This window comes from Heterodontus francisci, chromosome 49 (genome assembly GCF_036365525.1).
Source record: "Heterodontus francisci isolate sHetFra1 chromosome 49, sHetFra1.hap1, whole genome shotgun sequence".
Lineage (NCBI taxonomy): Eukaryota > Metazoa > Chordata > Chondrichthyes > Heterodontiformes > Heterodontidae > Heterodontus > Heterodontus francisci.
In genome coordinates, this window is record NC_090419.1 from 4,916,441 (window position 1) to 4,942,424 (window position 25,984).

Below are 25,984 nucleotides of genomic sequence, written 5' to 3' on the forward strand. Positions count from 1 at the left end.
GCTCTTCCTGCATTAATTTGGGTATTGGCTATCCTCAACAAATAAAGAATTAAAAGTGACCTATTCCCCTGTTTATTAGTTTTCAAGCCCAATTCAACAATTAATTGTCATGTTATTTCCTGTGTACTAGTTATCATGTCCGATTTTACAATTAATTGTACTTCTATACCCTTGTGTATTGATTGTCGAGTCCAATTGCACAATTAATTGCAGCCTTGTTCCCTGTGAATCGTTATCAATACCAATTTTGGAATTAACTGTAACTTTATTCTCCTGCATAGGTTCTAATGTTCAATTAAACTATTTGTTGTAACTTTATTCCCTGGTATACTAGTGTTCAGGGACAGTTTCACAATTAATTTTGACATTATTGGCTTGTATATTTTATAAAATCCAATGCAACAATAAACTATACTTTTTTTTCTTGTGTGCTAGTTATCGTTTCCAATTTCCCAATTAACAGTATATTTATTCCCTTATATGTTGGGTATAATGCCCAGTTAAACAATTAATTGTAAACTTATAACCCTGTGCATTATAAAATACAATATCAATTGGAGCTGTGAGGCTGCGGTGCTAACCACTGCGCCACTGTGCCGCCCCTTTTATTAGCCAGTGTATTATTATAATTAATTGAACAATGAAATGCAACAGTAGCTCCCTGCATAATGCTTATGGTGTCCAATTTAATATTAACTTTAGTCGTGGTCGCTGTTAGTGGGAATGAATCTGAAAGAATCACTCGACACTCGGGTCTGCTCCAAACGTCAAGTAGTTTATTGGGTTACGCCGGCGGGGAGCAGGTCACTTGGCAATCCAGATTCCTCTCCACCGAACAAAGGAAAATCATCAATACTTATACAGTTTCAAACAGTTATTCAGCCCATCCCGGCTGGACACGGTCCAATCATAGCGATTACAAATTATATACATTGATTAGTCGAACCAATGAAATGCGTTACTAGACATTGGGGGACTGCGTGGTCAACTCATGCTGTTGGACAGCTTGAGGTTACTCATGCATACATGATGTCTTCCAGATCCCCTGCCTCACCATCCTTCGGCCTTACAATAGGGATAAATGGGGCATTTTCAAGTTGCCAGGCTGCGACTAGTGGAGTGAGACTAGAATCAGCGCTGGGGCCTCAGCTACTTACAATCTATATTAATGACTTAGACAAAGAGATAGCTGCGAGGAGGACAGAAAGAGCCTACAACAAGATATAATCAGGTTAAGTATGTGGGCAGCAAGTGGGCAGATGGAGTAGAATGCGGAGAAGTGTGAGGTTATTCACCAAATAGTAAGCGTGCAAAAGCAGAATATTTCTTCAAAGATCTGCAACTTCGAAATGTCGATGTTCAGAGGGTCTTGGGTTTACCTATACAAGGAACACGAAAAGTTAGCAGGCAAGTACATCAAGTAGTTAGGAAAGCAAATGGAATGTTAGCCTTTAGTGCAAGGAGTGCAAGAATAGGTAACAACTTGCTGCAATTGTATAGGGCTTTGGAATATCGTGTGCAGTTTTTTTAATCTCCAGTGTTAAGGAAGGATATACTTGCATTGGAGGTGTTATAACGAAGGTTCACGAGATTGGCCGGTGAGATGACAGGGTTCTCCTATGATGAAAAGCTGAGCAAATTGGGTCGATATTCTCTGGAGTTTAAAAGAGTGAGATGTCATCTCATTGAACCATGCAAGATTCTGAAGGGGTTGTTTCTGCTGGCTGGGGAATCTATAATACGGGGACAATGTCTCAGAATAAGGGGCCTATCATTTCTGACTGAGATCAGGAGAAATGTCTTCAGCCAAAGGGTTATTAATCTTTGGAATTCTCTACCTCAGAGAGTTGTGGATGTTCCATCATTGAATATATATAAGTTTTAGAGCGACAGATGTTTGTCTTTTGGGGATTCAAGGGATATGGGGAGTGGGTGTGCAAGCAGAGTTGAAGCCGAGAATCAGCCATGATCTAACTGAAAAGCAGACTGACCGGATATAAAACGGATATGTGTCGGATATCTGTCGGATATAAAACGAAGCAAAAAACCTCAGGAAACTTAGTCGCCTGATTTTCCTGTCACTGACAATGAATCTCTTTTTGTCCAACTTCCCTTTTTTTATTCATTCATGGGATGTGGGTGTCACTGGCTGGGCCAGCATTTATTGCCCATCCCTAATTGCCCTTGAGAAGGTGGTGGTGAGCTGCCTTCTTGAACCGCTGCAGTCCATGTGGGGTAGGTACACCCACAGTGCTGTTAGAAAGGGAGTTCCAGGATTTTCACCTAGCGACAGTGAAGGAACTGCGATTTAGTTCCAAGCCAAGATGGTGTGTGACTTGTAGGGGAACTTGCAGGTGGTGGTACCCCCATGCATTTGCTGCCCTCGTCCTTCTAGTTGGTGGAGGTCACGTGTTTGGAAAGTGTTGTCTAAGGAACCTTGGCGCACTGCTGCAGCGCATCTTGCAGATGGTACACACTGCTGCCACTGTTTGTCGGTGGTGGAGGGAGTGAATGTTTGTAGCTGGGGTTCCAATCAAGTGGGATGCTTTGTCTTGGATGGTGTCGAGCTTTCTGAGTGTTGTTGGAGCTGCACCCGTCCAGGCAAGTGGAGAATATTCCATCACACTCCTAACTTGTGCCTTGTAGATGGTGGACAGGCTTTGGGGAGTCAGGAGGTGAGTTACCTGCCGCAGGACTGGGAGCCTCTGACCTGCACTATTCTCTCAGTACAATATTTTCTCTTCAGTTTCTGGCAAGAAATGGCTACAAAACGATCAAAGGTGAAAGTGACAGTGGCCCAGACAGAACAGTCAGTAATGGCATAAAGCAAGACGGCGTGGATATTACACACACGGATGTAATTCATGAAACGAGAATGTTCCCGATAAACAATTGGAATGTGCCTTAATATCAGGTCGAGGAAAACAACCAGTAAATCCATCACTGCCATGGTCACCAGGTAGCGAGTGACACATTTGGAAAGACCACACTTTCCTCGATACAGGATCACAATCGTCATCAAGTTAGCTGTGAGGATGGGAAATAAAAAGAGAAATGATAGATCAGGCTGGGAACCAGCTTTAGGCAAATGTTTTCTTCTACCCATTGATGTATTGAAATGATTATACCTGTAAGAACACAGGGGAAGGTCAGGGATCTGGTGGACGGTAGGAGAAGTTAAATGGCAAATGAATGATACTGAAATTGTTGAACTTACTGTTGATCATCATCCTCCCGTCCACCGTTGGCTGCGTGTCCTACAAATTGTGACATCTCCATGTACTCCCAGTTCTAACGCAGGGTCATCAACCAGAAACGTTATCTCTATTTGTATCTCCACAGATGCGGCTGGACCTGCTGATTGTTTCCTGCATTTTCTGGTATTATTTCAGATTTGCAGATAACACAGCACTTAGTTCTCGTATAAAAAGACTGACAGAGAGATTCTCTGACCCGTGACAGTCAGCATGGTTTCAAAAGAGGACTTTGCACGCCTGGTGCCTGGATAAAGGATGTACAGAAAGCATGCAGTACTTTCTACAATAGGAAGGGAATGAGGCAGATGTAATGATACACTTTGGTGCCAATGACACAGAGAGAGTAGGTATTGAAGTCCTAGGTCAGGAACTAGTTTGGAAGTTAAAGAGGAGGACCTCGAAGGCAAACATCACTGGCTTACTCCCAGTCCCACGTATTAGTGAGAGTTGAAGTAGAAGTTTAGGTGTATCAATGCGTAGCTTGACGATGGTGCAGGAGGGAAGGCTTCAAACTCTGAGGTAATTAGGACCAGTAATGAGGCAGGAGTGGTGCAGTGGTTAGCACTGCAGCCTCACAGCTCCAGCGACCCGGGTTCAATTCTGGGTACTGCTTGTGTGGAGTTTGCAAGTTCTCCCTGTGTCTGCGCGGGTTTCCTCCGGGTGCTCCGGTTTCCTTCCACATGCCAAAGATTTGCAGGTTGATAGGTAAATTGGCCATTATAAATTGTCCCTAGTATAGGTAGGTGGTAGGGAAATATAGGGACAGGTGGGGATGTGGTACGAATATGGAATTTGTGTAGGATTAGTATAAACGGGTGGTTGTTGGTCGGCACAGACTCGGTGGGCCGAAGGGCCTGTTTCAGTGCTGTATCTCTTTAAAACAAAAGGAGGCACCTAATCACAAGGGACAGGTTGCACCTCAACTGGAGTGGACCAACATCCTCGTGAGGAGATTCATTAATGTGATTGGGGACTGTTTCGACTAAATTGGCAGGGGATGGGCACTAACACATAGACGTAGAAAGGAGGAATAGGGTGCATATTGTGAGAGTGTTAGACAGTACTATAGAAGGAAATGCTTCCGTCCTCGATGGGATTGGACTAAGAAGGACTATGAGGAATGTGAATCCAGGATTACAATGTAAATTTGTAAACACCAAACGTGTGGTAAATAAGGTTGGTCAATTACAAGCACAAAAAGCAGTTCGGGAATAAGATTGTGTGGCAAAAATGGAAACATGATTTCGAAATGGTGAGCACCAGGCACTTTAATATGCAAGGATATAAAGTGTTCAGAAAAGTTAGGGAAGGAGTGAAGGAGAGGTGGGGAGGCAGCATTGATTAGGGGAGACATGGCAGTTTAGGAAAGGGAGGATGCCCTTGAGGGAGAAAGGACAGGCTTTATTTGGTTAGAATTAAGAAGCCACAAGTGTATGAACACACAAATAATGATACTCGATAGGCGTCCAAAGAGTGAGATTGAGATAGGATTAAATTTGCAGGAAAATCACAGAGATGCGCAAAAATTATAGATGGTGATATGGGGGAATCAAATATCTATTAGCATAATTCGAGAGTGAAGGGTAAGGAGGCGGAGGAATTCCTGAAATGCGTTCAGGAGATGTCCCTCGATTAGTATGTTCTCCACCCAACTAAAAAGGAGGCAGTGTTAGATCTGGTGCTGCATAATGAGTGGGACAAGTGGACCAAGTGTCTTTGGGGGAGAACTTGGGTGAGAGTGATCATCACATGCAAGGATTTTGACCATTAATGCAGAACCGCCCAGAACGAATTAAGGTAGAACGTCTGGAGTGGAAGAGGACAACGTTCAGTGAGATGAAATGGATCCAGCCAGGCTCAAATGGAACCAAAAACTAACAGGCAGACAAAGTGTCGTCTTCAAGGAAGAGTGCCTTCAGCTACAATCTAGTCACATTCAAATAAGGCCAAGACGTTAGGAGACCAGCAACAAGGCTCCTTAGATGACGAGGGTGATAGAGATTATGATGAAACAATGAGTGAGAAGCAGGCCAAATACAATCAATTCAGAGGGAAGATGACGAGGAAGGTCAGACTGTCAAACAGAGAATATGAGAATAGAAAATCAGAACAATCTTCTACCGGCGTGTAAATGGAGAGTTGGTAGTAAGAGGTGGATTGGAGTGCTTAAGGACAGGGAGACTAATATCTGCTTGAGGCGCAGCGACAGGCTAATTTATATAATGAGTACTTTGTATCAGTTTTCACTGAGGAAGTGGCATCTGACAAAACATCTGTCGAAGTAGAGAGGGTAGAGGCGTTGGATTGGGTCAAAATTAAGAGGTGGGAGGACGAAAACAGCAGTCTATGCATATGGTAGATATGTCACCTTGTCTGGATGGCTTGCATCCAAGGTTAATAAAGGAAGTGGGGATGCAGAGAGCAGAAAGGCATGCCATAACCATCCAATCTTCCTGGATGTGGAGGAGGTGCCTGATGATTGGAGATTGGAAAATGTGACTATCTTATTCCAGAAAAGGTGTCGCGACTGTCGCAGCAACTACAGGTCAGTTAGGTTTAACGTTAGTTACTTAGATCTTGAGTAGGTTAAAGATTCGGCATAACATCGTGGGCCGAAGGGCCTGTACTGTGCTGTACTGTTCTATGTTCTATGTTCTATGTTCTATGTTCTATGCTAGTGGTAAGTATGTTATTGGAAACAATTATAAGGGAAGAATCAACAGACACTTGGAAATGATAGTCAGCGAGGATTTGTAAAAGACAGATGATGCTTGACTGACCTAAATTAATTTCTGTTGAAATATGAGAGAGGATTGATGAAGGGAATGTGGTTGATGTTGTTTCTATGTATTTTGAGGAAGCTTTTGAGATGGTGCCATCTGAAAGGCTGGTTCACAAAATTAAAGTTGTTGGAATAGGAGGCTCCCGATCATGTTGGATACAAATGTGACTCAAGGACAGAAGAAAAGCGAGTTGCAGTAAAACGTTTCTGCTCAGACTGAAGGATGGGACACAAGTCAGGAATGTGATGGAATACTCTCCATTTGCCTGGATTGTTGGAGCTCCTACAACACTCAAAAAGCTCGACACCTTCCAGGACAAAGCATACCACTTTATTGGCACCCCATCTACATCTATTCACTCCCTCCACCACCGGCGCACAGCGCCAGCTGTGTGTACCATCTACAAGATGCACTGCAGCAATGCACCAAGGCTCCTTAGTCAGCATTTTCCAAACCTTCAACCAACTGGAAGGACAAGGGCAGCAAATGCATGGGAACATCACCACCTGCACGTTCACCTCCAAGTGACACACCAGCCTGACTTAGAACTATATCACCGTTCATTCACTGTCGCTGAGTCAAAATCCTGGAACTCCCTTCCTAACAGCACTGTGGGTGTACCTACCCCAAATGTACAGCAGCAGCTCAACCAGGCAGCTCATCACCACCTCTCAAGGGCAATCGGGGATGGGCAATAAATGGCCAGCGACGCCCAAATCCCATGAATGAATTAAAAAAACATGGCATCTGCTAACCTCCACAGCACCAATATTTCGTGCTGCTCGATGTACTACACTTTCACACACATTCTAACTATGCCAGCCGGGCACCTACCTCTCACTAGTTCCACATGCCTCCAGTTAGTCACCAAAACTGTGCAAAACAAACACTGATATTATTCCCTCTCTCCTACAGGGCAAAGTGGCCTATAATAGGAGGCAGCCAGAATGAACCAATGGGGGTCAAGCATAACTTCATCCCCGAGCCTGAGGGAGGAGATGGTTCTCTGCATTCTGAGGCCAGCTGTAATAGAGCACGTAACACTCAGCATCACCGAGAGCATTCAGGATGACGCCATGTTCCTGCATTATGCACTTCTAAAGCCCCAGCTCACCTTCATTCTGATATCTTGAATGATGTGCAAGTTGCCGATAGTAGAAGCATGAATATTTTGCTTCCTATCCCCAGTTCCTCACACCAGCCCTTCCCTTCTGAATTTATTATTTTCATTGACAATCCAAAACTGTCATGTTCCGAGCTGCATGAGCTCCAGGAGGCCGAAAGACAGAGAGATAGATAGATTGAGAGAGACTAAGTGACAGAGAGAGACAGAGGGAGAGAGAGAGAGAGAGCAATAACACAACACTGATGATGAAGCCCCGTCAATTTGTCTGATGCTCTCAGCCATCAACTCAAATTGCATGTTCCTTAGAGGCCAGTATAGAGTTTGAATCTTCACGTGGTGTGGGACAGAGCACAAGTGGTGTGCAGACAGGCCGGAAGGAATGTATAGCTCGTGGGCCACTTCATCAGGGGACGATATCACAAGCGAATTTTAATACATGGGACTCAGGTGAGAAAAAAAACATCTGCTGTAGCTAAACAGGAGCATGGAGGTGTCCAACTCCAATGTGGCACAGGACATTGTTGTTGAGCCTATGCTCAGCTGATCCAAAATGTACCTCAAAAGCTGCTGAATCGCCTTTCCTAGTATGGAGGACCACCTGGGGCACACTGGAAGTGAACAGCAGCATGCCCTGCACCATTAGATGTGTTTCCAGCTTTATAGCACTGACACCAGTGGATCTCCAGAGCCACAAATTGCGGCCAGGCTGAGATACAGAGGAATCGAAATGTTCTTTACAAAACGAATTAGATAACGAGTGAAAGGAAACAAGCTGCAGGAATATGGGAATGGGAGTAACTGAAGGGTTGAGGCCATGGAAGCGGGTGAAAATATTAGAATTAAGGGATTTCCAGAGCGGAAACCTATGTAGTTCAGTGAGCATGGTGTTTTGAATGGGATTTGGCGCTAGTTAGGATATGGGCAGCAGCTTTGGATGAGTTTTGGTCTATTAAATGTTGCAAATGAAGGGTGGAACATTAGGGCAACCGAGTCTGGATTTGACAGAGGCACAAATGAGGGTTTATATTGCATATGGGCGGAGGCAGAGGGCAATATTATGGAGGTGGTCGTCAGCATGATGGGTGAGGGAGAGAATGTTGAATCAGAACTCAGCTCAGGGTGAAAGAGTCCGTGAGTTTGTGAACAGTCAGGGTCAGCCTCAGACAACAGCCTGAGTGGGGAATAGATTCGGTAGACACGGAGCAGCGTTGGTTTTGGGAACTGAAGTTAATTTCATTTTTTCTAATGTTTACATGACAAGAGCACTAGTATACTGATATAAGATGTATCGATTTAATAGCTGGATATAGCGAATTACCAGGGACCCCAGAAACAGCAAAAATGAAAGAGCAAATTACCTCTGCAGGAATAAGGTTAGAAATGATTTATTACTCTAATAGCTGCATACAAGGTCTTACCAAAAATACCAACTGCAACAAAGTGAGAGAATAAGTGACAAAAGCAGTAACATGGTTAAACCTTGTTTATAGAATTAATATCTGAATTGAAAGACTTACTAGGGACACCGATGATAGCAAGGATGGGATAGTAACTGCACTGAATCATTTTCAGTCCGAAATAGATCCGTCGATCTAATGATCGCCGATCATCATCTTCAGTAAATAGGTGAAACCAAACTAATATCTTCCTGATGACTGTTGTTCAATTCCAATCTATGGTTCTCAGCTTCTGATCCATCATTGTAACATTCCAATCCATTGTTTTGAAATTCCAGTCTATCCTCTCCCTCTCTCTGGAGCCGCAATCCCCGTTAGTGCTAGAGGTGATGTTCACGCTGACACATCGAAATAAGTCCCTTACGAATAGAAGTGGGAAATCCTCCAGTGACACAATGACTTGCCCGCGGAGATTGACATTAATTCCAGTCACTGAACAAACAGGTTTAGTTAACCCCTTTCAATTCAAAACATTTTCTTTAATTTTATTCAGTCGAACTTTTATGCAATATGCTTGGGATGTATGAAGGTTGCTGAGGGAAAGAATGGTGGAAATTGCAGTGACACTGTGATAATCTTTCAATCACCTTTTGGCAATGGAAGAGGTGCCAGAAGGCAGTGATTTACCAATGTTAAACCCTTTTTAGAAAAAAAACTGTATTAGGTAAACCCCATAACAAGGATAAATGGGTCTTTTTCTGAATGGCATGCAGTGACTGGTGGGGTACCACAAGGATCGGTGCTGGGACCCTAGCTATTCACAATATACAAAAATGATTTAGATCCAGGAACTAAATGTAATATCTCCAAATTTGCAGATGACACAAAACTGAGTGGGAGGGTGAGTTGTGAGGAGGATGCAGAGAGGCTTCAGGGTGATTTGGACAAGTTGAGTGAGTGGTCTAATGCGTGGTAGATGCAGTATAATGTGGGTAAATGTGAGGCTATCCACTTTGGTAGCAAAAACAAGAAGGCAGATTATTATCTGAACGGCTATAAACTGAGAGAGGGGAATACACAACAAGATCTGGGTGTTATCATACACAGTCGCTGAAGGTAAGCATGCAGGTGCAACAGGTGGTAAAAAAGGCAAATAGTGTGCTGGCCTTCATAGCGAGATGATTCAAGTACAGGAGCCGGGATCACTTGCTGCAGCTACACAGCGCCTTGGTGAGGCCACATCTGGAATATTGTGGGCAGTTTGCGTATCCTTATCTGAGGAATGATGTTCTTGCTATAGAGGGAGTGCAGCAAAGTTTTACCAGACTGATTCCTGGGATGGCGGGAGTGACGTATGAGGAGATATTGAGTCGGTTAGGATTATATTCGCTGGAGCACAGAAGAGTGAGAGGGGATCTCATAGCAACTTATAAAATTCTAGAAGGGAGGATTTCAGATATCTGGAGCATTGGGATCGCGTCAGGGACAGATGGGACCTGTACAAGAAGGACGGGTTGCATTTAACTGCAGGGGCACAAATATCCTGGCTACGCGGTTCACTCGCGTCACTCGGGAGGGTTTAAACTAGTGTGGCAGGAGGGTGTGAACCAGAGCAGGTAAATAAGGCCAGTAAGACTAAAAGGAAAAGCAGGCATGGGGATGTTGCGGGCTGGTGGCCTGAAGTGAATTTGTTTCAATGCGAGAAGCATAACAGGTAAGGCAGATGAACTTAGAGCTGGGATCAGTGCTGGAACTATGATGTTGTTTCTATTTCAGAGACACGGTTGCGAGAAGGACAGGATTGGCAGCTAAATATTCAAGGATTTAGAATCATCAGGCGGGATACAGGGGGATGTAATAGGAGTGGGGGAGTTGCATTACATGTTAAGGAGAGTATCACAGCTGTACTGAGGGTGGACACCTCGGAGGCGTCGTGCAGCGAGGCAATATGGGTGGAGCTCAGGAATAGGCAGGGTGCAGTCACGATGTGTTTTCTACAATCCTCCCAACAGCCAGCGGGAGGTCGACAGATACGTGAACAGAATTTGGAAAGATGTAAAGGTGGGTAATTTTAACTTCCCCTATATTGACTGGGACTCACTTAGTGCTGGGGGCTTGGATGGGGCAGGATCTCTATGGAGCATCCAGGAGGGCTTCTTGACACAATGTGTAGATAATCCAACGAGGGATGGGGCCATACTAGACCTGGTATTGGGGAATGAGCCTGGCCAGGTGGCCGACTTTCAATAGGGGAGCATTTCGGGAACAGTGACCATAATTCCATACGTTTTAAGGTACCTGTGGATAAGGATAAGAGTAGTCCTTGGGTGAAGGTGCTAAATTGGGGGAAGGCTAATTATAATAATATTAGGCAGGAACTGAGGAATTCAGATTGGGGCGGCTGTTTGAGGGTAAATCAACATCTGACATGTGGGAGTCTTTCAACCATCAGATGTATAGAATCCAGGACCAGCACATTCCTGTGAGGAAGAAGGATAAATTTGACAAGTTTCAGGAACCTTGGATAATGCGGGATATTGTGAGCCTAGTCAAAATGAAAAAGGAGGCATTCTGAATATCACCCAGGAACAGACTCCCATCTAAATACTTCCCCAGGAACAGACTCCCATCGAAATAACCCCCCGGGAGCAGACTCCCAACTGAATACCACCCCCCCCCCCGCCCCCCCCCGGGAATGACCATCCCTCCATCATAAGAACAGAATTAGTGATGTTGACTGATGATTTCAGTTTTCCATACCATTCACAACTCCTCAGATACGAAAGCAGCCCATGTCCAGATGCAGCAAGAATTGGACAACATCCAGGCTTGGGTGGATTCGTGCCACACAATTGCCAGAAAATGACCATCTCAAACAAGAGGGAATCTAACCCCTTGAAGTTCACTGGCGTCACCATCACTGAATTCCACACTATCAACATCCTGGTCTTACCATTAATCAGAAACTGACCTGACGAACCACATAAATACCAAAGCAGGTCAGAGGTGGGGAATCTTGCAGTGAATAACTCAACTCATGATTCCTCAATGCCTGTCCATCATCTACAAGGCACAAATCAGGAGTGTGATGGAATACACTGCACGAGCCTGGATGAGAGCGGATCCAACAACACACAAGAAACTCGGCACCACCCAGGACAAAGCAACCCTTTTGACTGGAAGCCCACTTACCACCTGCAACATTCACTCTGTTCACTACTGACATACAGTGGCAACAGTCTGTACCATCGAAAAGAAGCATTGCAGAAACTCATCAAGGCTCCTTAGGCAACAGCTTCCACCTAAAAGGGCAAGGGCAGAACATGTTTCCCTTCAAGCCACACACCATTCTGACTTGGAACGATATCGCTGTTCCTTCACTGCCGCTGGGTGAAATTCCTGGAACGACCTTCAAAACACGTGTACCTAAACACCAGCACTTCAGCTGGCCAAGAAGGCCACTCACGGGTCACGGATGAATAAAAGAAGCTATTGAGTAGGGTTTTAAAGTGTTATGAATTTCATTAGGTGTTATAAAAGATGATAAAGAGTACAATGTTTGCAGTCGATTATAAAAACAATCCAAAAGTTCATGAAAGATTACGAAGTGTCATATCTTGTTATAAAGGTGTTTATATTATTATGAAGGATGATAAAGTTGATGAAGTTTCAAAGGATTATAAGGTGTTATAAAGGATGATGAATGGTTACTGAGCATCATAAATACTATAACATTCTATTAAAAACTATAATCAATCAGAAAAAAATGGTTATAAAGGAGTACAAAGAATTCAGGCTCAGTCTTCACACCATCTTCGGTCTTCTTGGTTTTGTTGTTCTTTATGTTGCTATCCTGGTCAGGATGGAGATCACCAATGGACGGGGCTGCTGGTGGTGCTTTTCCCTTATGCTTTCCACTGCATCATTGGCTGTGCATGGTGGGCGAGGCTGGAGAACCTCAGGCGCTGCCCCCGTCCATTGTGCCATTGCCATGTGGAACAGCCTCTGCTACCACTTCACAGTCACCATGGGGAACAGACCCCGCCCAATCCCAGTCACAATGATGAAGAGACCCTGCTCCCACACATCCGCTGTGATGTGAAACAGGCACCGCCCATAATCTCCAGTCAACATGGGGACCAGGCACTGACTCTCTCTTCATTGAGCAGGGCAACAGGCCTCGGCAAATCCCAGTCACCACGGGGAACTCCGCAAAGCTTCATTCCCCCGGCCACCATGGGTAACAGGTCCCCTCCCCACTCAATCTCCACCATGGGAAAGAAGCCCTACCACCACACCCCACCCACTAATAGAACAGGCTCTGCCGCCACTCCATCATAACCATGCCGAGCAGGCCACACCGCCCCCCACCCCCCCACCCCCCGCCCTCCCCCGGCTGTATCCATGGAGAATGGGCCCTGCTACAAGTCCCTCATCACTATAGCAACTTCCCACAGCTCCCAATTATCCGTCACACTAGGGAACAGGCCCTGCCCACCCTGAGACGTCACCATGGGGGACAGGCCAAACTGCTTCTTCAACAAGGCGGACAGGGCACTCACAGCACTCTCATCATAGAGACACAAACCGCAACTGCTCCATCACCTTGGTGGAAGAACATGACCCTGCTCTGTCACCAAAGTAACGGGCTCTGCCCCTGGCTCTGGCACCACAGCGATAGCCTCCATCCTCGATCGGCATCATGGCAGCAGACTCTGGCAATAGTTGGTGGAAGTGTAAAAGAAAATGACAAGCTGCTGGAAATAACCAGTCATTTCTTTATTTAATTCATAGAACAATTTGAGTAAAGGGATATGTCAGCACATTCTTCAACTGCTCTCTGAACTGAGTCTGGGTCAGTGCATAAATCGCTGTGTTTGTGCAGCAACTCAGGAGCTGCAGCATGAAGCCCAATTGTATCAGATAAACGGGTACTGATGGAGCCACCGGCTCCAAATCCTGTATTCTTTGCCACATCGTATTCACCATTAACACAGCCCATAAGAGTATGAAATTGGCCGAGATAAGGAGCAGCAAAATTATGGATTTCCTTCGATTCTCCAACTCTGGGTCTCTGCGACACTCCCTACTGCTGTGGGCTCGGAGTCTCCTGCGACCTCTGCTGCTCACTAAAATGTGTCTGATGGTGAAAGCATTGAGCAGCAGAATCACCACAAACGGGACACATGGGGTTAGAATGTGATGGAGGAACTCGACTGTTGCCCAGACATGAGAGAAATAAATGTACATATTTGCATGACAAAACCAGGGTCTGTTCGCCTTCGAGTACCAACCTGTCAACATAAAATACCAGAAAATGTTCTTTAAGCAGCTCAGCACATTCACACTTCCCAGAACCACAGCCGCCGTTTTCTTGGTGCAATATTTACTTTTCAGCTTCTGGCAGCAAATGGCCACAAATCGATCAAAGGTGAAGGTGACCGTAAACCAAACAGAACAGTCTGTTGCTGCATGAAGCAGGACAGCGTGGATATTACACATGCGTATGGCCAACAGGAATTGAAACTGTTTTGGATAAACAATGGGAATGTGCCTCAATATAAGGTCGAGGATAATGACAAGTAGATCCGCCACTGCCATGGCCACTAAGTAGCGAGTGACACATTTGGAGAGCCCGCACTTTCCCCGAGACAGGATCACAATCGTCAACAAGTTAACTGTGAGGAAGTGAAACAAACCGAGAAATTATACATCAGGCTGGGAGCAAAGTTAACATTTTTGACTGAATACATATCGAGAGTTACAGATGTGTTCCTGTGCCCAATGGTGCATTTAAATGGGTATACGTAAAAAAAAAAACTGAATGGTTCTTATTGGCTGGAAGGCGGAAGAGATTAAATTGGAAAGGGGTTATGCTGAACTGAAATTGCTGAACTAAGTATTGATCAAAATCCTGCAATCCCTCCTTTCCCATGCCGAGTTTAAAAACAGTCCAAGTTCCAGCGAATTTCACTGATCTAAAACACATTTTCCTGTTTCTTTCTCCACAGATGCTGCCAGCCCTGTCGAGTCGTTTCAGCATTTTCTGTTATTATTCCAGATTTGTGGCTTCTGCAGCAATCTTGTACATAAAGTTAAATGTTGGACTGACTGAGAGATTCCCTCATCTGTGACAGGCAGCATATAATTCACTTATTCCAAAACAATAATTGGACATGAGTCCACTAAAAAAAATCAACGAAACAATTAATCCGAATTGTCGCTAAATTAACTGTAAACTAGGGAGTAAAAATAACAGTTGAAAGGAGTTTAGTATGACATTTGAGCATCAGTGATCACTATCAGTGGTGGACCGTCTTTAGTTCCTGTGACAGAGATAGGGTTTAAATGAAATAATCCTGATTTGTTTCGGAAATAGAGTTAAAATATGGATTGAATGTGGAATCAGGAATGGATTAATGGGAAATAAAATAGCAGTATTAAATTAAACATAAACACGATCGATGCTGGGACCCCTGCTGCTTGTACTGCACATTCATGTTTTAGATGTGAATATAGGATGTATGATCAATAATTTCAAAGATGACACGAATATTGGTGGTGTCATAAATAATGAGGAGGAAAGCCTTAGATTGCAGGACGATATAAATGGGCTGGTCAGATGGGCAGAGCGGTGGAAAATGGAATTTAATCCTGAGAAGTGTGAGGTGATGCAACTTGGGGGAACAAAAAAGACAATGGAATATACAATGGGTGGTAGGACCCTAGGGAGTACAGAGGGTCAGGGGGACCTTGGTGTACTTGTCCATAGATCACTGAAGGCAGCAGCATAGGTAGATAATGTGGTTAGGAAGGCATATGGGATAATTGCTGAGGCATAGAATATAAGAGCAGGGAGGTTATGATGGAGCTGTATAAAACGCTAGTTAGGCCACAGCTGGAGTACTGTGTACTGTTCTGGGCACCACACTATAGGAAGGATGTGACTGCACTGGAGAGGGAGCAGAGGAGATTCACCAGGATGTTGCCTGGGCTGGAGCATTTCAGCTGTGAAGAGAGACTGGATAGGCTAGAGTTGCTGTCCTTAGAGCTACTTCACAATAAAACATCCACAATTTATTTACCATTGAACTCAAGCTTGTCTAGTAACGTATTGCTGCCAAAACAATAAAACAATTAATGACTTCAAAAGGAAATTGGTTGGCCACTTGAAGTAAATAGACCTACAGGGCTAGAGGAATTGAATGGGGCAGTGGGACAGACTGATTAGCTCCGTGGAGAGCTGGCATGGGGTCGATGGGCGGACAAGTCTGCTTTTGTGCAGTAAAAGATACTATCACTCAATGACAGCATAGCATTCTCCCTCGATAAGCAACATTCTGGTTCGCTCTGGAGGTGCAAAGATGGTGAGAATGGCTGACTGCCTCAGATTGAAGCTGCTGCAGCTACAGCCAGGATAGTGAACATTCAGCAACTTTCAGCAACGTTTGCACAGTCACAAATCAAGTGCACATTAATCGATAAGAGTTGTTCATTTCCTTTAAATCTCCACTTTGACATTGGATTCCTCAGAGCCACATGAACCATCTGGAACTCCACTGCTTTGGCAAAACCATGGGATCTCTTATCCTGTATTCTCTGTGAGGGATAAAACGATTTTTTCTATTCACCTGGCCTGGATGCCCTCTGTCATCTCCCGAATGCGTCAATGTGCACACATTGGGAGGTGTTGGATATGTTGCTCCCCCACCACCTGGAAAGATGTCGATGCAGAGAATGGTCTTATCTGCCACTGACAGCTCTGTCTTGGCTTTGGTGTGAGACTCCAGACTATGTTGATGGAGGCTGCACATCTCTGTGACCACCTCCTTGTTGAATCGGAGTTACCACGCGTACAAATCTTGTGTTAGGTGTTGGTAGGAAACGTGCTCTTGAAAATCTCGGGTTGTCCAGCGCAGATCCCGCCAACGCCTTCCTCTTCGCAGAGCTTCCCTTTTCTGCAGCTTCTGCTCCATTTCTTGCAGATCAATGAGCGCTGTAACAATTGTCTCCATATCTCATCCAGAGTTGGGCCAACACTTCCTCAGCCCTCCCTGAATGTATGCAGCAGCTCACAAACCAACCTCCAGAAAAAAATCTACAGCACCTTAAATAACTTGGCATTAGCAAAGGTAAGTCAATAGCTCCTCACCTGTGAGCTGTATGCCTGGAACGGGCGTTCGGTGGACATGCAGAGACAGACCAAATTTCAAAGATGTGCATCAAAGTTGTTTGAACACCCTGCCCAACATGGAGACCCACACGGATACACCAGAAGTGGCTGGCAGCTTGTCCTGCACCATATTGTGTTTTATAATCTTTGCAGCACCAGCAAAATAGATTCATCCTTCAATGAAGCCGAGAATCATGGCCATGGAGAGATACAGATGAAAAGAAGTTATCTTTCAAAAGAGATTTGCGATAAATACTGAAAAGGAACAACTCACAGGGATATGGGAAATGGACAGAGGTATAGGAGTAATAGGAGGGGCGAGGACATGGAGGGGTTCAAACACAAGGATGGGAATAGGAAAACGGAGGTGCTGCTCGACCAGGAACCAATGCATTTCGCTGAGAACATGTGGATGGGTGTATGTGATTTGGTGTGATTTAGTATTAGAGATTTGAATCTCCTGTGGTGTAAGAGAGGTTGTAACTGTGAGTCTCACCAGTATAGTTTTGGAATAGGCGAATCTGGATTTAAGAAAAGCAATGATAAGGGTTTATACAACGGATGGGCTGAGCAGGAGTGCGATATTGTGCAGGTAGTAGGAGTCAGTATTGATGGCGGCCATAATATGTGATTTGAAGTCAGCTTAGGGTCAAAATGATTGCCCAGGTTGCAAACAGCTGCTCCAGCCTCAGATATTGTCAAGTGAGGGGGATTGAATCTTTGGTTAACATGTTGACTTTGTACCAGGAATCAAAGAAATGACTTCCATTTCCTCAATATTGAAATAACAAAGATTTGTAATAGAATGAATCGTGGTTTATAGATATAATAACTGGACTGAGAGACTTACCAGGGACACCAACCATAGCAAGGATGGGATAGTAAATGTGTTGAATAATCACAAGTGCATATTTGATCCGGAATTCTAATGTTAGCCAATGAAAATGTGCAGAAAGAAAATAAAACAAATAGGTTATACTTCTGCTCATTGCTGCCGCATTCCAATCTTCCATTCTCAGATTCTGATCAACTGTTGTAACTTTCCAGACTTCCGATCCCAGATTCGGGTCCATTGTTGTCGCATTCCAGTCCATTGTTCCCAGATCCTGGCCCATTGTCGCAATAATCCAATATATTCTTCTCAGATCCTGACCTATCCTCTCCCTCTCTCTGTAGCCACTGAACCCTGTTATCACCGGGGATGATGCTAACGTTGACACAATGGGATAACACATTGCAAAGAGTCCTTTATTAATAGAACATGGAATCCCCCCAGTGATACCATTAGCGACAATGGAGACAGATATTAATTACAGTCACTGAACAAACAAGTTCAGTTAATCTCTTTCAATGCAACACATTTTCATCGAGTTGTAGAGATATACAGCACAGAAAGAGGCCGGTCGACCATTCGTGTCAGTGCCGGCCATCAAGCATATAGCTATTTCAATTATATCATATCTCCCCTCAGCCTACTGTGCTTTAAGGAAAACAGCCCTAGCCTTTTCAGTCTCTCTACATAGCTGAAATTCTCCAGCCCAGGCAACATCTTGGAGAATCTCATCTGCACCCTCTCCAGTGCAATCACACCTTTCCTATGGCGTGGGGCCAAGAAATGCACAAAGTACCCCAGCTGTGGCCTAACTAGCGTTTTATACAGCTCCCTCATTGCCTCCCTGCTCATATATTCTATGCCTGGGCTAATAAAGGCACGTAACCATATGCTTTCCTAATCACCTTATCTACCTGTGCTGCTGCCTTCATTGATCTAAGGACAAGAATACCAAGGTCCCACTGACCCTCTGTACTTCCTAGGGTCCTACTACCCATTGCATATTCTCTTGACATGGTAGTCCTCCCACACTGCATCACCTCACACTTCTCAGGATTATATTCTATTTGCCACTGCTCCACCCATTTTACCAGCCAACCTATATCGTGTTGCATCTAAGGCTTTCCTCCTCACTATTTACAGCACCACCAATTTTCTTGTCATCTGTGAACATATTGATCATACCACCTGTCTTCAAGCATAAATCATTAATGTACACTACAAACAGCAAGGGATCCAGCACCGATCCCTATGGTGCACCACTGGCCACGGTCTTCCACTCGGAAAGACAACCCTCGACTATAACCCTCTGCTTTCTGCCACTAAACCTATTTTGGACCGAATTTACCAAGTTGCTCTGGATACCATGAGCTCTTATCTTCTTAACCAATCTCCCATGTGAGACCTTATCAAACGCCTTACTGAAGTCCATGTCGACTACAGCAGCTGCTTTGCCCTCACCTACACATCTAGTCACCTCCTCTAAAAATTCAATCAAGTTAGTTAGACAAGATCTCCCCTGACAAAGCCATGCTGACTATCCCTGATTAATCCTTGCCTGTCCAAGTGGAGATTAATTCTGTCCCTCAGAGCTTTTTCCAGTAGTTTCCCAACCACTGATGTTAGACTCACCGGCCTTTAATTACCTGATTTATCCCACGATGTTGTGCCGAACATTTAACCTACTCTAAGATCAAACTAACTACCTACCCTTCATTCTGCCATCATCCATATACCTATCCAAGAGTAGCTTAAATGCCCCTAATGTATCTGCTTCTACTACCACCGCTGGCAGTGCATTCCACGCACCCACCACTCTCTGTGTAAAGAACCTACCTCTGACATCTCCCCAAAACCTTCCTCCAATCACCTTAAAATTATACCCTCTGGTGATAGCCCTTTCCAACCTGGGAAAAAGTCTCTGGCTATTCACTCTATCTATGCCTCTCATCATCTTGTACCCCTCTTTCAAGTCACCTCTCATCCTTCTTCGCTCCAATGAGAAAAGCCCTAGCTCCCTCAATCTTTCTTCATAAGACATGCCCTCTAGTCCAGGCAGCATCCTGGTAAATCTCCTCTGCACCTTCTCTAAAGCTTCCACATCCTTCCTATAATGAGGGACCAGAACTGAACACAATATTCCAAATGTGGTCTAACCAGGGCCTTATAAAGCTGCAGCATAACCTCGTAGCTCTTAAACTCAATCCCCCTGTTAATGAAAGGCAACACACCATACGCCTTCTTAACAACCCTATCAACTTGGGTGGCAACTTTGAGGGATCTATGGACATAGAACATAGAACATAGAAAAATACAGCACAGAACAGGCCCTTCGGCCCACGATGTTGTGCCGATCCTTTGTCCTCTGTCAAGGACAATTTAATCTATACCCCATCATTCTCCTTTATCCATATACCTATCTAAAAGCCGTTTGAAAGTCCCTAAAGTTTCTGACTCAACAACTTCCCCAGGCAAGGCATTCCATGCCCCGACCACTCTCTGGGTAAAGAACCTTCCCCTGACATCCCCCTTATATCTCCCACCCTTCACCTTAAATTTATGACCCCTTGTAACGCTTTGCTCCACCCGGGGAAAAAGTTTCTGACTGTCTACCCGATCTATTCCCCTGATCATCTTATAAACCTCTATCATGTCACCCCTCATCCTTCTCCGTTCTAATGAGAAGAGGCCTAGAATGTTCAGCCTTTCCTCGTAAGACTTATTCTCCATTCCAGGCAACATCCTGGTAAATCTCCTCTGCACCCTCTCCAAGGCTTCCACATCCTTCCTAAAATGAGGCGACCAGAACTGCACACAGTACTCCAAATGAGGCCTTACCAAGGTCCTGTACAGCTGCATCATCACCTCACGGCTCTTAAATTCAATCCCTCTGCTAATGAACGCTAACACCCCATATGCCTTCTTCACAGCCCTATCCACTTGAGTTGCAACTTTCAACGATCTATGCACATAGACCCCAAGGTCTCTCTGCTCCTCCACATGCCCAAGAACCCTACCGTTAACCCAGTATTTTGCATTCGTGTTTGTCCTTCCAAAATGGACGACCTCACACTTTTCAGGGTTAAACTCCATCTGCCACTTTTCAGCCCAGCACTGCAACCTATCCAAGTCCCTTTGCAGACGACAATAGCCCTCCTCGGTATCCACAACTCCACCAACCTTTGTATCATCTGCAAATTTACTGACCCACCCTTCGACTTCCTCATCCAAGTCGTTAATAAAAATCACAAACAGGAGAGGACCCAGAACTGATCCCTGCGGCACGCCACTGGTAACTGGGCTCCAGGCTGAGTATTTACCATCTAAGACCACTCTCTGCCTTCTATCAGTTAGCCAATTCTTAATCCAACTGGCCACATTCCCCACTATCCCATGCCTCCTGACTTTCTCCATAAGTCTACCATGGGGGACCTTATCAAATGCCTTACTAAAATCCATGTACACCACATCCACTGGTTTACCCTCATCCACTTGCTTGGTCACCTGCTCAAAGAATTCAATCAGGCTTGTGAGGCAAGACCTACCCCTCACAAAACCGTGCTGACTGTCCCGAATCAAGCAGTGTCTTTCCAGATGCTCAGAAATCCTATCCCTCAGCACCTTTTCCATCAACTTGCCTACCACCGAAGTAAGACTAACTGGCCTGTAATTCCCAGGGTTGTTCCTATTTCCTTTCTTGAACAGGGGCACAACATTTGCCACCCTCCAATCACCTGGTACCACCCCCGTCAACAGAGAAGATGAAAAGATCATTGCCAGCGGCTCTGCAATTTCATCCCTTGCTTCCCATAACATCCTTGGATATACCCCGTCAGGCCCGGGAGACTTGTCTATCTTCAAGTTATTCAAAAACCCCAACACATCTTCCCTCCTAACGAGCACTTCCTCGAGCTTACCAGTCTGTTTCACACCGTCCTCTTCAGTAATACACCCCTTCTCATTCGTAAATACCGAAGAGAAGTACTCATTCAAAACCTCACTTATCTCTTCCGGCTCAACACACAGTCTCCCGCTATTGTCCTTGACCGGACCTACGGTCCCCCTAGTCATCCTCATATTTCTGACATACGCGTAAAAGGCCTTGGGGTTTTCTTTTATCCTACCCGCCAAGCATTTTTCATGCCCTCTCTTAGCTCTCCTAATCCCTTTCTTCAGATCCTTCCTGGCCATCTTGTATCCCTCCAGAGCTATGCCTGTGCCCTTTTTCCTCAACCTTATATACGCATCCTTCTTCTTCCTAACAAGACTCTCAACCTCTCTTGTCAACCACGGTTCCCTCACATGACCATCCCTTCCCTGTCTGACAGGGACATGCTTATCAATGGCCCCTACTATCTGCTCCTTGAAAAAGTTCCACATTTCGACCGTGCCCTTCCCTGCCAGCATATGCTCCCAACTTATGCTCCTCAGTTCCTGCCTGACCGCATCATATCTACCCTTCCCCCAATTGTAAACCTTGCCCTGTTGCACATACCTATCCCTCTCCATTACCACAGTGAATGCTACAGAATTGTGATCACTATCTCCAAAGTGCTCGCCCACCAACAGCTCTATCACTTGCCCTGGTTCATTACCTAGTACCAAATCCAATATTGCCTCCCCTCTGGTCGGGCAGTCTACATACTGAGTCAGAAAAGCTTCCTGGACATACTGCACAAACACTACCCCATCCAAACTATTCGATCTAAAGAGTTGCCAATCAATATTTGGGAAGTTGAAATCCCCCATAATTACTACCCTGTGACTTCTGCTCCTTTCCAAAATCTGTTTCCCAATCTGCTCTTCCACCTCCCTGCTGCTATTGGGGGGCCGATAGAAAACTCCCATCAAGGTGACTGCTCCTTTCCTGTTCCTGACCTCAACCCACAGTGCCTCAGTCGGCAGATCCTCCTCGAAAATTCTTTCAGCAGTTGTTACACTATTTCTAACTAACAATGCCACCCCCCCACCTCTTTTACCACCATTCCTAATCTTATGAAAACATCTATAACCAGGTACCTCCAAGAACCATTCCTCCCCCTCACCTATCCACGTTTCAGTGATGGCCACAACATCGTAGTCCCAAGTGCCCATCCATGCCTTCAATTCACTCACCTTATTCCTGATGCTTCTTGCGTTGAAGTATATGCACTTTAACCCTTCTCCGTGCCCATCTGTCCTCTGCGACAGTGCTACCTTCCCCAATACCTCACTACACTCTTTGTCTTTCTGAGTGGACCAGTCCTCTGGCAGCACGACTGTAACCAGAGAGGATTGGAAAATGATGGTCAGAACCTCTGCTATTTCCTCCCTTGTACCTCTTAACAATCTGAGTCTGGTGAATTATCAGCTTTCAAAGATGCTAAACCCCTTAATATTTCCTCTCTCACTGTTTATCCCATTCAATATTTCAAACCCTTCCTCATTGACTACAATGTCTGCGTCATCTCCTCTATTGTGAAGACAGTTGTAATGTATTCATTAAGAACCATGCCCACATCTTCCACCTCCACGGGTAGGAAAAAGGAGGAGAGACGATATAAAGTGAAGGATAGAATTCTAAAGGAGGTGCAGGAACAGACAGATCTGGGGGTATTTGTACACACATCACTGAAGGTGACAGGGCAGGTTGAGAATGTGGTTAAAAGGGATAAGGTGTCCTGGGCTTTATAAATACAGACACAGAGTATAAAAGCAAGGAGGCTATGTCACACCTGTGTAAAACACTGGTTTGGCCTCAACTGGAGTATTGTCCAATTCTGGGCACCGCACTTGAGGAAGGATGTGGAGGCATTAGAGAGGGTGCAGAAAAGATTCACAAGCCTGGTTCCAGGGATGAGGGACTTCAGTTACGTGGATAGATTGGAGAAGCTGGGGTCGTTCTCTGTGTCTCTCTCTGTCTTCCTCTCTCTATCTCTCCCTCCTGCTATCTCTGACACTAGGAGAGAGACAGAGGGAGAGAGGGTTAGATGTGCAGGCAGAGAGAGAGGGCTGTAAAGAGGGAGAAGGTTGGAGAGAGAGAGATTGTTGGGGTGGATTAAAATGGAGAAAGTGCGACATATTAATTTGATTTAATCCTTTACTGCTGTGTGCACAGACATATTAGAGATAGGTATGGAGAGAGAAACATCGGGAGAGAGGGAGAAATGGAGATGAAGTTGGGGATCAAGTGGCCTCTCTACCCCTTTCTCTTCCCCCTCTCTCTCTCTCTCTCTCTCTCTCTCCCACCCTCTCTCCCCTTAACCCTATCCCCCTCGCACCCTCTCTTTATCACTCTCTCTCCTTCCCTCTCTCCCTCTCCCCCTCTCTATCTCCCCCCTCCTTCTCTCCCTCCCTCCCACTCTCTCTCGCCCTCCGTCTCTTTCGTTAAGTCTCTCTCTCTCCCTCCCCCCTCTCTATCTCTCTCTCTCCCTCTTTCTCTCCCTCTCTCTGTCTTTATTTCAGTTCTTTCAGATATCTGGATAGATTGGCCACCGTGGGTTGTTCTCCATTGGTCCTTCCTATCCACTCTATCTAGACTCCTCATAACTTTATACACCTCGATTAAATCTCCCATCAGCCTCCACCGTTCCAAAGAAAACAGCTCCAGCCTGTCTAATCTTTCCTGGTAGCTAAAATTCTCCATTCCTGACAACATCCTCTGTAAATCTCCTCTGTGCTCTCTCTCCTGTAATCACATCCTGCCTGTAATGTGCTGACCAGAACTCTATGCAGTACTCTAGCTGTGGTCTAACTAGTGTTTTCTATGGTTCGAGCATAACCTCCCTGCTCTTATATTCTATATATCGGCCAATAAAGGAAAGTACAATCGAAAATCCTGCAAGAAAATCAATCCCTATTGTTAAAAAAAAAAACTGCTGACAATTGTCACAGTGCAACACAAGTGTGATTTATTAAACTTTAACACAACAGAGTTTGTTACTCAGTCGTGTGAAGTGCATTGCACTATTACTGACCTTTACTCCAGTCCCTCAATCCTACTTTATCTCTGGGAGATTGTTATAAGAGTCACCCCATCCTTTCAAAGATAAATATTACCCACATCAAACCAGAGCAATTAGAAATTGTACACAGCTGCTGATAGCTAGTAACAAGAGCGAAGGGAATGTTCAGTCTTCCATCTCTAACCCAGACAAATATATGTCTTCATTTATATTGATATCTGTCTGTCTGTCTGAATGGAATCAGATGGAGACCAGGCTTCTCCCATAACAATATTGTTCGACCATTTCACTTTTTATGACAGACAGAAAGTTTTCATCTATCTTGTCTCTATTTTCCTGCAGTGACGTCCTGGGACTGAGATGATTGACCTCCAACAACCACAACCATCTTCCTTTGTGCTCGGTATGACTCCAACCAGTGGTGAGTTCTCCCCCGATTCCCACTGAGTTTTACTCGGGCTCCTTGATGCCACACTCGGTCAAACGCTGCCTTGATGTTAAGGTCAGTCTCTCTTCCCAGTAGCAGACAGGAGTGAATCATTCCCTTTGACCCGTTGTGTACTGAACACGCTCTGCTTCTTCACAGCCTGATACAGGACTGCACACGGCCGATTCATGTAGCCCATCAAACACTCCCAGAGCAGGTTCAGCACAGCTTAGGAACAGAGTACAGTTCCTTCAACATTCTCTCTCTGTCTTCCTCTCTCTGTCTCTCCCTCCTGCTATCTCTGACACTCGGAGAGAGACAGAGGGAGAGAGGGTTATATATAAAGGCAGAGAGAGGGCTGTAGAAAGGGGCACGGTTGGAGAGAGAGAGCTTGTTGGAGTGGATTGAAAGGGAGAATGTAAGATATATTAATTTGATGTAATCCTTCACTGCTGTGTCATATAAGAGATAGGTACGGAGAGAAAAAAAGCATCGGGAGAGGGAGAAATGTAGATGAAGTTGGGGCCCAGGTGGACAGTTTTGATGATGCAGAAGGAATAGCCTCCATTTTAAACAGCAGGCAAGCTATTCCACTGTGGGAGCCATCACATCCTCATGATATTGGTTGTGGAAATTTTATGCTGGCTTATTGGTTAATTTTTAAATCTGTGTTTGATAGATTCTTGTTAACAAAAGGTATTAAGAGATAAGGGGCAAAGGTGGGATATATGGTGTTAGTTAGATCACAGATCAGCCCTGGTCTCATTGAATGCTGGAACAGGTTAGAGGGGTTAAATTGCCTCCTCCTCTTCCTATGTCAGATGTTAAATATCCTTCTTTCACTCTCAGTTACCCTGTCAGTCTGTGTCTCTCTGTTTCTCTCTTTCTGTCTCTCTCTCTCTCTGTCCGTTTTGGACAGTGTTGAGCGAGATTCACTCTGTATCCACCCCATGATCTTCCTGCCCTGGGACTGTTTGATGGATCAGTGTAGAGGGAGCTTTACTCTGTATATTAATGACTTGACTTGGGTTTACGGGGAAGAATG

The 25,984-nt window shown here is 45.0% G+C and overlaps 1 protein-coding gene across 1 annotated transcript; it reads right to left on the minus strand.

Moving 5' to 3' along the window:
* Window positions 1–13,351: 13,351 nt before the first annotated feature.
* On the minus strand, window positions 13,352–17,830 carry LOC137358351 (probable G-protein coupled receptor 139). Its single transcript, XM_068024293.1, has 2 exons — window positions 17,587–17,830; window positions 13,352–14,241 (listed from the first exon to the last, which is right to left on the minus strand). Exons 1-2 carry the CDS (start codon window positions 17,828–17,830, stop codon window positions 13,352–13,354), a joined length of 1,134 nt encoding a protein of 377 aa, XP_067880394.1.
* Between the last annotated feature and the right edge of the window lie 8,154 nt (window positions 17,831–25,984).

Bases quoted from the DNA above. Each gene is read 5' to 3' on its own strand.
- LOC137358351 (XM_068024293.1), bottom strand. From the start codon at position 17,830: ATGGACTGGAATGCGACAACAATGGACCCGAATCTGGGATCGGAAGTC. The intron at 14,242-17,586 runs GTAAGTCTCTCA...ACTTCCTCACAG, and splicing joins TGCTATGGTTGGTGTCCCTG to TTAACTTGTTGACGATTGTG.